This window comes from Myxocyprinus asiaticus, chromosome 36 (assembly GCF_019703515.2).
Source record: "Myxocyprinus asiaticus isolate MX2 ecotype Aquarium Trade chromosome 36, UBuf_Myxa_2, whole genome shotgun sequence".
NCBI classification, from domain to species: domain Eukaryota; kingdom Metazoa; phylum Chordata; class Actinopteri; order Cypriniformes; family Catostomidae; genus Myxocyprinus; species Myxocyprinus asiaticus.
The window spans coordinates 33,556,354-33,568,431 of NC_059379.1; the positions used below are offsets into that span (position 1 = coordinate 33,556,354).

The 12,078-nt window shown below is 38.6% G+C and overlaps 1 protein-coding gene across 1 annotated transcript in view; it reads right to left on the reverse strand.

Annotated features, from left to right (window-relative positions):
* pcdh15b (protocadherin-related 15b) overlaps positions 1–12,078 on the reverse strand; it is a 423,399-nt gene that overhangs the window by 125,506 nt on the left and 285,815 nt on the right. The window contains exons 23-24 of the mRNA XM_051673714.1: positions 10,308–10,448; positions 9,964–10,076 (exon numbers count right to left, since the gene is read on the reverse strand). Of these exons, the coding sequence (XP_051529674.1) occupies positions 9,964–10,076; positions 10,308–10,448 (254 nt within the window). The remainder of the gene's footprint in view (positions 1–9,963; positions 10,077–10,307; positions 10,449–12,078) is intronic.

Below are 12,078 nucleotides of genomic sequence, written 5' to 3' on the forward strand. Positions count from 1 at the left end.
CTTTCTATTATATATCTTGTGCAACTGATATTTTAGCTTACAAAGCTCTTGATATTGGTTATCAAAAAAATGATTAATCAGCTCTAGTTCCTTATCTTTTATTTCCTTTTCCAGTTCTTGTAACCTATTTAAGTTTTCTCTTTTCTTTTGTACACCCTGAGCTATAAGTTTCCCTCTTATTTAGGCCTTGGAGGCTTCCCAAACAGTTGACATATCCTCAGTGCTACCAATATTAATTTCAAAAAATAGTTTAAATCTTCCTCAAACACTTTCCTAAAAGGGCGATCTAACGATAAGGTAGTGTTTATGCTCCATCTGCCTTTTCTCTCTGTATCGATATTTGTTTTCAAATTCAGTTCCACTGGTGCATGATCAGTGATAGTTATTGCCTTAATTGTTCAGCTGGCTACGCAAGCTATCAAGGGAGTAGTTATTAAGAAAAAATCAATCCTTGGATATGTTTTATGACAGTGGGAGAAAAATGTGTAGTCTCTCCTGCTTGGGTTAGTCATCCTCCATATATCTGTAAGACAATTGTCACTACTCAGCAGTGTAATGCTTCTCTTTCCTTGGTCAATAAATATGCCTGGCGTGAACGTCTATCTAGGACAGGATTCATCACTTCGTTGAAGTCACCAGCTAGGATTATCTGACCCTCTGTATCACCCAAAATATTATTGACTTTGTGGGAAAAAAAGACGAGTCGCTCTTGTTGGGTGCATAAATATTACACACCATTTGCGTACCTTCTACCATGGCCTCAATACATACAATTCTTCCCTCTGCATCTGTCCTTTGTTTCAGAAAAACAAAACTTACATTCTTATGTATCAGAATTATCCCACCATTATGTTTACTTGTATATGAACTGTGAAAAATGTGGCCTACCCACCCCACTTTAAATTTCTCTGCATCATTGCCCTGCATGTGAGATTCCTCCATAAAGACAATATCTGCCTGATTGTTTTTCAAATATGACAACACTTTCCTTCTTTTAACTGGACAACCACATCCATTGATGTTCCATGAGATGAATTTAACTAGCCTCCTGGACATATCTAATGTATCTGTTATATTTATTAATGTTATTTTCTGAATCTGTGACTTCCATTAACCATTTGTTATCATATACTGCCTTCAAACACTTGAGCCCCTTTGAATGAATATTTGTTGTTAACAAATACCCTCATGATTTTTGAACATTGAAAACAGAACAGCAACATTCCAATCAAAACAAACTTTGGAACATATGAATATAAAAAATAAAATAAAAAATAAGAAAAAGAAAAGTGACCAGCTGCTCCCTTCTATTCATCCTGAAGTGACAAGTTCACAGGGAGAGGGGAAAATTAAATAAAAAGAAAGAAATCCCTTCGGTCCGCAGGATTGTCTTCTTGGTCGTTTCTGCTTATGCTACCCAGAGTTACATTGAATTTACTTCATACATACCCATAGTCAGATCTTATTACAACACTGGTTCACCTTGATTTAATGTCCTCAAATGTCCCCTTTTACGTGACAGTGCTCATTAATGAATTTTTTAGCTGTTGCGGCAGTTGGAAAGCTCTCGTTCTTCCCGTTCCATTTGAAGTGTAGTATCGCAGGAAAGGTGAGTGAGAAATGCACACTGAGGTCCTGCAGATTCGGTTTCACAGGTGTAAATGTCTTCCTCCATATAGCAAGTTCTTTAGACATATCTGGAAACAGGGAAAGATGGCATCCTTCCCAAACAATTCCTTGCTTTTCTTTAGCTGCATAAATCACCTCGTCTCTCGCTGACTGTCTCATATAGTGGATCAAAACCGGTCTGGGGGGCTGATCTGGGTATGGCATTGGTGCGATTTGCCGGTGCACCCTCTCAATCTCAAATTCTCCACCTGTTTCAACATTGAGCCCCTCACTCAGGATCTTCTGAACACAGGCTAACAATATTATGTTTGTGCCGTAAGTCTCTTTCAAACCAACCAGCCTCACATTATTTCGTCCACTGTGGTTTTCAAGGCCTTGTAATCAGTTCCACAAAGCATCCATTTGTTTGTCTCTGGCACCGCTGTCATTTAGTAGTCACTCTGAGGAATCCACCGAGTGGGTAATGCGCGCCTCTGCTTCCCCCAGCCCCTCCTGAATAGCCATCACTGTTGCTTTCAACTCTGCCATTGTTTGTTTAATAGTTGAAACATCAGTCACAATGTTTGACATTGTGGAGCTCATTTTTGTCATTTCTGTGAACAGTTTCTCGAGACAGTCACGTCTGTAGGGCAGTGGGAACTGTGAGGCCTCATCCTCGAGTTCGAGTGGCGGAGTTTTCCGCGTGGCCGGCGGTTTGAATTTTTACAATATTTTGATGTTGCCATGTCTTCCTTCTTTTACTGGCACGGTCTTCACAATACTGAAGTTATTTAGCTAGCTGGGCTGAGCTTAAATGCACTTACATATGTGGGATATTAGACAATAAAAGTGGATTTAACTCCTAAGCAGTAAAGAAATCTCTAAAAAGCAGCCATCTTGTTCGCTGCACCCACGTGACTCGATTTGGGCGAATCTTTAAGGATTTGTTTTTATTATTAATAATTATTCTGTCATCATTCCCTTGTTTATATATATATATATATATATATATATATATATATATATATATATATATATATATATATATATATATATAACATAACCCCCCCCCATCCCAAAAAAAAAACAACTAAAATTAAATTAAATATTTGGTGTGACCGCCTTTTGCCTTTAAAGCAGCACCGATACTACTAGGTACACTTTTTCTCCTAGGCACAGTTTTTCAAGGTTAATGGTGAATAGGTTGTTCCAAGCATCTTGGAGAACTTGCCACAATTCTATGTATTAATATTGTCTCAGTTGCTTCTGTGTATTCATGTAATCCCAGACTAACTCAGTGATGTTAAGATCCGGGCAATGTGGGGGCCATAGCATTGCAAAATGAATGTTTGAAAATCTAAAATTGATATTTCCTACTGACACACTATTAACATGCACCAATGGATTTTGCACAAAGACCTGGAACAAGAATAAAAAAAAATAAAAGTGTGTTTCATGTTTAATCTCTGCACAACTAAAAAGGAAATAGAATTTATACAAAAACATCCGGTAAGCATAAAATAAGGCTGCTCAGCTGTTATTAAGTAAAAGCCACAGAGCTTCATTAAGAATTTTTATGAGATAAACTGCACAGAAAATGCACAGGCTGCAAATATTGCACTGACATTCCTGTCTTGCAGGAAATCACGCACAGAATGAGCAGTATGGTTGGTGGCATTGTCATGCTGGAGGGTCATGTCAGGATGAGCCTGCAGGAAGGGTACCACATGAGGGAGGAGGATGTCTTCCCTGTAATGCACAGCATTGAGATTGCCTGCAATGACAACAAGCTCAGTCCGATGATGCTGTGACACACTGCCCCAGACCATGACGGACCCTCCACCTCCAAATCGATCCCACTCCAGAGGACAGGCCTGAGTAACGCTCATTCCTTCGACGAGAAACGTGAGTCCGACCATCACCCCTGGTGAAACAAAACCACGACTTGTCAGTGAAGAGCACTTTTTGCCAGTCCTGTCTGGTCCAGCAAAGGTGAGTTTGTGCCCATAGGCGACGTCGTTGCCGGTGATGTCTGGTAAGGTCCTGCCTTACAAAAGGCCTACAAACCCTCAGTCCAGCCTCTCTCAGCCTATTGTGGACAGTCTGAGCACTGATGGAGGGATTGTGTGTTCCAGGTGTAACTCGGGCAGCTGTTGTTGCCATCCTGTACCTGTCCCACAGGTGTGATATTCGGATGTACCGATCCTGTGCAGGTGTTGTTACATGTGGTCTGCCACTGCGAGGATGATCAGCTGTCCTTCCTGTCTCCCTGTAGTGCTGTGGTGTCCTAAGTTTTTTTGCCTACCGTCTGTAAGCTGTTAGTGTCTTAACGACCATTCCACAGGTGCATGTTCATTAATTGTTTATGGTTACGTTTCTTTTTTTTTGCTGAGTTTATATATATATATATATAAACGCATATTATTATTATTTTTATTGACTAAAATCTTACTCCCTGGAGTGCCAGCCTTATTATCACTGATTTTTAGATTTTCGGAGGAAAACGTGAATGGTGCTGGTCCATGCAAAACTCGTCGCCACAATGCTAGGGTGTTGTGAGTGGTGTAATGTGGTTGTTAAGGTGCGGACTGACAAACCGATTGATATTCATGGTGAATGTGGCAACTAGCAAAACTTCAGTGTGACAACATCTTACAAATATAAGTTGAATGCTTTACCATCACCCCACGCAGTGTGAATATTTACATTAAGAGATATAAGTGTTGGACCGAGGTTGGCTAACACGCTAAAGTTAGAAGCAACACATCGCGTGTATTTGAAATAGTACTTCTGTCCACTGAAAAACGTTGAATGCCTTAGCACAGAGGTCCCCAACCCCCGGGTCGCGACCCAGTACTGGGCCGTGGAAAAGTTGCTACCGGGTCGCGAGAATGTTCTGGGAAAAAATTTCTGTGCAGCACTGATATATGCCCTTTGCCCTTTATGAGGCACTATCCAAATTGACATAAAAGGTGCGATTTGAGAAAACATCAGTTCCACTCTTCCTGTAGATGAAGTTACTGTACTGTTACTAACTTAACCCCCCGGACAGGCCAGTCTGTGAGAATGTTTCCAAAACAAAACCGGTCTGTGGTGCAAAAAAGGTTGGAGACCCCTGCCTTAGCAAACACCACGAACAATGTGACAAAGACCTGGCAACTGAAACAGCTTTCTACTTTCTCACACCAATGAGATTGTGTGCTAAGTAAACTAAACAAAACTACTTCATTTGGAACAACTTGAAAACAACAAAGAGTACTGCTACACTGCACTGTGACCAGGTAATTATGAAGGCAGGGTTATCTCCAGTCTGCCTCTAGATGATCCCACCCAGACCAGGTTCCTGATCCACTAAAGCTGGGGTAGATGAAAAGAAATTTAGGAAGCCCTGTGCTCACCACATAGTGGCAACCGACACCTGGCAAATGTGTCCACTGGTCATAATCAAGAGCGGACAGAGCACCTGCATCTCAGAGTTATTGTAATTCTTGCTGCACAGCAAAGCTACTATCAACTGCGACCTTTCTGCAGCTCTGTAGGACACGGCATTAATTCAGAACTTCGGCCAAGTCTTTTCATCTTCTTGTTTCTGACTCGGTGGCTCTGATTAATCAATAGATAAGGAGGTGTTGTTATCAAGGCCATTTTGCACCCCATTGGTCCCTGTAGCTCATCGAAACCTGCATTACTGCGTACAACTACTACACTGAAAATATAGTTTTCTTATTCAGTTTCAGTCTTGTTTTCCAGTAAAAAGTAAAACATCGTTAAAACAAGAAACATTTACTTGAAAAGCAAAATGAGAAGATATTATGTCATGTTTTCAGAGAAATTTAAATTTAAGAACATTTTGAAAGGTTAATACTCGATAGTTCACCCAAAAATGAAAATTCTCTCATCTTTTACTCACTCTCATGCCACCCCAGATGTGCATCTCAGCTCTATAGGTCCATACAATGCAAGTGAATGGTGATCAGACCTGTGTAGCTCCAAAAATCACATAAAGGAAAAATAGAAGTAATCCATAAGACTCCAGTGGTTAAATCCATATCTTCAGAAGCGATATAATAGGTGTGGGTGAGAAACAGATCTAATTTCAAAGTCAATCTCCACTTTCACTTTCACATCTGAAAGTCACATGTGGTGCCTGTTTAGTTTAAGTTAAAGTTAAAGTGGACATTGACTTAATTTTTGATCTGTTTCTCACCCACACCATTTATATTGCTTCTGAATATATGGACTTAACCCTTGTGCGACCTTCGGGACATTTTTGTTTTTTCAATAATTTTGGCTGTGTTAATGCCAACGTCATACATTTGGCTAAAGGTGTGTATTGTTTGGGGAATTTTGATATTTTAACCTCAGTTCCTATAATACATCTATATTACACTGTGTACACAAAATAGTTACACTCAGGACAAAAATATCCCAGTTGAAACCCATTAAAACTGCAATATTTGATATCAGTGCCATTAAAGCATAAAATCATGAATTCTATGATATTATGCTTTCATTCCAGAGCCCTGGCTTAAATTTTTTTAATTTTTCATATTTTCCATCAGATGGTGCCATTTTCTCATATTCAGCCTATGGAGCAAATACATGCTTTTTTCCTATTTTCTGCTTGCTGTATTATAGAGCACTGCAGACCAGTTGAATAAATGATGCAGCTAAAATTGTGTGGGTGTGTTGGTATGGATGTCAGAGTGTGTTTTGTATGTGTGTATAGAGAAACGTGTGTGTGTGTGCTCACGTTGCCGCCGACAGGCTAGATGCCGGGCCGCCTTCCCCTCACGCTTGCCACAGGCCGCCAGTGACGCCTGCGGCCCACGTGCCATGGACCTTGGAGGGTAGCGTGAGCAGCCGACTGACCCAGCCCATGCCTGTAGTATCCTATGGACACTACCCCGCCCCTTTCACGAAGCCCTGTTCACCGCGAGGATGCCAGATTCCCCCTTTATTATGAACACTATTCCCCCTTGGACACTTTATTACCCCTTTTGGACACTTTTACATTTATTATTGTTTCCAATAAATGCCTCCCCGAGGCTTGACGCCATACCCACTGTGTCTGTCTCTTGCTCACCCTGCCACAGTGTGTAAAAAAACAACAGTGGCATTATGTAAACAAACTGGCATTTAAAGGGTTAAAATCCTGAAAATGAATGAATATTTGGTAGTTATGATCAGGACTGATGCTGGTTAAAAAATCTAAGTCAGTGAAAGTGGAAAATAATATTAATATATAATATTTTTATTGCAGTTTTTTGACACGGACATTTTTGTCCTCTAAGGACCTCTGAGTAACTTTTTTAAATTGACGTACAAGGGTTAAACACTGAAGACATATGGATTACTTTTATGAATTCTTTATGTGATTTTTGGAGCTACAAAAGTCTGATCACCTTTCACTTGCATTGTATGGACCAACAGAGCTCAGATATTCTTCTAAAAATATTTGTTTGCGTTTTGCTGATGAAAGAAAGTCATACACATCTAGGATGGCATGAGGGCGAGTAAATGATGATAGAATTTTCATTTTTGGGTGAGCTATCACTTTAAAACCTATTTTGTCAATGGGGTAAGAAAAAAAATGTTTTAATAAGGTTCATTTTTCTTACTGTGGGGATGGGGGCGTGGTCGTGTGTCTGTTTGTGGGAGAAAGGGAGTGGTGTGGCTCGTCAAGCTGGTTGGCATAATTTCTAACAGCTGTTTCTCATTACAGTGATGGCGGAGAGAGCCCTTAAAAGCAGCCAAACATGCCAGAAATGGGACAGAGAACGAGTGTGCAACACTGGTGTCTGTTTATCTATTGAGTGTTTGATCTTACTGAGTGTTATTGAGAAGCTTATTGTTTCTAGAAGTTTAAGTTTATTTGAGAGTGTTAATTATTGAACTGAGTAAAAGCACCAAGAAGAGTGCATACACTGTACAGAGAGGCAAAGAAATAAAGAGCCTTATCTGACTGGATCACTGCTCCCCATCTCCTCTTTATCCACAAATTGACTGTGTTACACTTATCCAAATAGCATTTTCTTTCTTGTTTAAGGGATAAAGATCACTAAATAATAACAAAACTTAATATCTTTTGTCATTTTGCATTTTACTCAGTGTGTTTAGATATTTTTACTAGAAAACAAGTAATATTCTTATATAAGATAAATTAATAACATACATTTTGATTGCAGAGACTGCACAGACAGTGCCATTTGTATTTGAGCATACTAGTGAATAGGTTGTGTAGAAATTCAGATGCAATTTTTCTAGCATTAAATCAATTTAGGCAAGCCAGTACAAGTGTTATTTGCATCGGAAACCAAGTGAACTGAACTGATTACCCCTTGTATCAATTATATTTAACATGTAATTGAATAAAGCAGCACAGCAATGCATTCAGATGCAGTGCAAATGTCCTTTCAGTAAATACACAGTAGTGTCTCTACAATGCTATGTTGTACACTTGCAGTGCACTTTACCTTGCAGCAATTATACATATTTATAAAGCTTATGATTAAAACTCAGCTGACAGTTTTATATACTGAATAATACTACTAAAGACTGAATCTTGCCATGGTGCTGTTTTAAAGTCAACATGAAATTAAAATTGACCCTCTATACTTTATTACTACAGAATGGCCTTACTGTTCAACATTCATCAGTGCACATTATTCAACTGGAAAATATCTCTGTAATGATTTAACAAAAAAATTAATAACTTGCTTCACCTCTGAAACAACTTTTCATTTTAGCTGACAACTTTTTATCCCCTCCCCTCACTTTTCACATTCCAATCAATGTCCAGTGTATAAAATCAAATATTTGTCTTGAAAATACATCAGATTACCATAATGAATGTCATGTTGACACAAGCAGGGCTACAATGTTGCTTACACACTAGAGGTTTTGATGCACACTTGGGATCGATCGACCATTAAATTTGATTAGTAGGAAAATAGTCTTTTAAACTCACATGCGCATAAAGAAAACACACTCAAGTATATTAAAAAAGTGGGCTCTAGGGTTTAGTTTATATGCAATTCTGTACAGTTTGTGGCTGATGTCAGTGTAATTCGGCAGTAAACTGCTATTATGTACTGTATATTTTGTGTTACTGTTTGCTACCGTCAAACCTTCTGATTTCAAGCTTTGTTGCCTGGGGTCAGGGATGGACAGTATTTTAGATACATGTATTTCAAATACGTATTTGAAATACAAAATACTATTTTGTACTTTGTTTGAAAAAAACAAAAACAAAACTGCAATGCTCCCGTTAGCTTAACAGCTGTTTGACTGTCACCAGAGATGTTTCCTAGCAACCCAATTTAGAAACAATGCTGCAACACTAGCATTTGTGCTACATGTGTGTGGTTATCAAAAGAGAGTATACTATTCCATGTTTTACACACCTGTTTCTGCAGGCATTTGTTAAACAAGATTTAATATCATGTAGGAACTTTGACTCATTTATCGATATTACTTAATAAAAGTGAATGTTTATCAATATATTTTGTATATCTTCCCTGGTGCCAACATGTTTGTGTGACGTCATGCACCTAGATCTCAAAATTGAATGCTGCCTTCAAGTGCACCTAGGAAGCTCGTACCTCCAAGTCGGGCATTTGTTACAATGACGTCACACATTCATGTGGGAACAAAATACCGAAGAAGCCAAACTTTTTCTGTTGTACCGGTGAATAAACATTAGTGAATAAACCTGCATCACTTATAAGCAACATATATGATTTATTAATGGATGGTATCTAGCATATCATTAATTAATTTGCTTAAAACAAACCATGAAGGGTGAGTCATTAGTTGACTCACCCAGTCAGTCATGTGCTCGGAACTTGTAATTACGATATTTCCAACTCCATTTGAAGGGCACAAGTGTTGAAACATTCCGCACGAGTTTCCCAGTTGGAATTCCAACTTGAAGTGGCGTTCCATTGCACATTTCATAGTAGGAAGTTGGAAGATCCGACTTTCCGAGTTTAATGGAACGCAGCATAAGATAAGGTGAGGATGTGATGGTCGGTTCTACTTGTTGCAAAAACTTCATAATTGCTGGCAACTGTTATTTAATTTCCATTAAAATATTAAGGTAGCTGTGATACTTCTCGCCAGCCAGTGCAATGCATGTCAACAGTGAAGAAATCATAACGAGTCAGCAGCCAGCTAGCGAGCTAGTCTAACTATCGTTAGCGAGTTTACTAGCTATCGTTAGCTTGATCGCTAGCTTGCAAGCTAAAATGGAACATCATTTAGATTTGCCTTCAGTTATCATGAAGGAATAAAAAACAACATAGCACAGAGTGAAAGCAGAGCAGCTGGGGCAGAAGGCAATGGTGTTTTCACCTGTACTCCTCCTGTGTGAAGACAGGAATGACTGAAGGCTGCAGGACAGTGATCTCCACTAGACTCGTATTAAACTTCATGGGCTCCCCGTCATCATAAGCAATAACCGCCAACTGTTTAGAAACAGAGAAAATCAATTTTAGAAAAAAAGCAAGGAGGACTGGGAACTGGCATCGGGATACATGTCTATTTTCTATTAAATATGTAAATATTAAATATGTCTATTGAATATGCCCCGCCTCATATAGCTGTTTTAATAGGAAATATGTCAGCGCAGGATATAAAACTATTTTTGGCAAGCCATTTCATGGGGTTCCAAAGAAAAGATGTTGTGCTGTACTCACATTAAATTTAGTGTTGGGTTCCTCGTTGAGATTGACTTTGGTGAGAACATTGCCTGAGTTCTCCTCCATGTCAAAGATGCTGGTGCTGTAAGGAAACTGCTCCAAATCTACTTTATAGTGAACTCGACTGGCCGCAGTACCCTGCAAGATAATAAAAACAAATAAAATAGAAAAACCTGTTAAACTGACTTAAAAAATTAAAGTCATAAAGAAAAAGTGACCATTACATCAAGATAATAGGTGGCGAGAGTAACAGGTGTTAAGTACATGTTATTGTTTCAACCAGTTCAAACTGGAACATCCTTAGCTGTTAAAATTGAAAAAGAAAATGTTTAATTAAATTAACTATTTATATGTATATACACCGGTGGTCAAAAGTTTGGAATAATGTACAGATTTTGCTGTTTCGGAAGGAAATTGGTACTTTAATTCACCAAAGTGGCATTCGACTGATCACAAAGTATAGTCAGGACATTACTGATGTAAAATATCGCACCATCACTATTTGAAAAATGTCATTTTTGATCAAATCTAGACAGGCCCCATTTCCAGCAGCCATCATTCTGACACCTTATCCTTGAGTAATCATGCTAAATTGATAATGTGGTACTAGAAAATCACTTGACATTATATCAGCTGAAAGCTATTTGGTCCATTAAATGAAGCTTAACATTGTCTTTGTGTTTGTTTTTGAGTTGCCACAGTATGCAGTAGTCTGGCATGTCTTAAAAGTCAATATTAGGTCAAAAATGGACAAAATAAACAGCTTTCTCTAGAAACTCACCATTCAATCATTGTTTTGAGGAATGGAGGCTATTCAATGCTTGAAATTGCCAAAAAACTGAAGATTTCATACAAAGGTGTACACTACAGTCTTCAAAGACAAAGGACAACTGGCTCTAACAAGGACAGAAAGAGATGTGGAAGGCCAGATGTACAACTAAACAAGAGGATAAGTACATCAGAGTCTCTAGTTTGAGAAATAGACGCCTCACATGTCCTCAGCTGACAGCTTCATTGAATTCTACCCGCTCAACACCAGTTTCATGTACAACAGTAAAGAGAAGACTCAGGAGTGCATGCCTTATGGGAAAAATTGCAAAGAAAAAGCCACTTTTGAAACAGAAAAAAAGAAAAGAAAAGAAAAGAAAAGAAAAGAAAAGAAAAGAAAAGGTTAGAGTGGGAAAATAAATACAGACATTGGACAACAGATAATTGGAAAAGAGTGTTATGGATCTTAACCCCATTGAGCTTTTGTGGGATCAGCTAGACTGTAAGGTGCGTGAGAAGTGCCCAACAAGACAGCCACATCTATGGCAGGAAGCGTGTGCAGGAAGTGTGAGGTGAAATGTCACCTGAGTATCTGGGCAAACTGACAGCTAGATCTGCAAAGCTGTCATTGCTGCACATGGAGGATTTTTTGATGAAAACTCTTTGAAGTAGTTATAGAAGTTATGAAATTTTTTTTTTCAAATTGTAATAGTAATTTTTCACGTTATTAATGTCCTGACTATACATTGTGATTGGTTGAATGCCAGTTTGGTGAATAAAAGAACCAATTTCTTTCCATAAGAGCAAAATCTGTACATTATCCAAACTTTTTGCCACCAGTGTATATATTTACAATGGCGGCCAAAAGAGAGATACAGTATATATATATATATATGATATGTCCGGGTTGATTTGAGTTATTAGTAATTTAGGTTGATTATTCATTTAATAATTTGACTATATGGCAAATTCTCAGGGCCATCAAAGCCTTTTCTGCTGG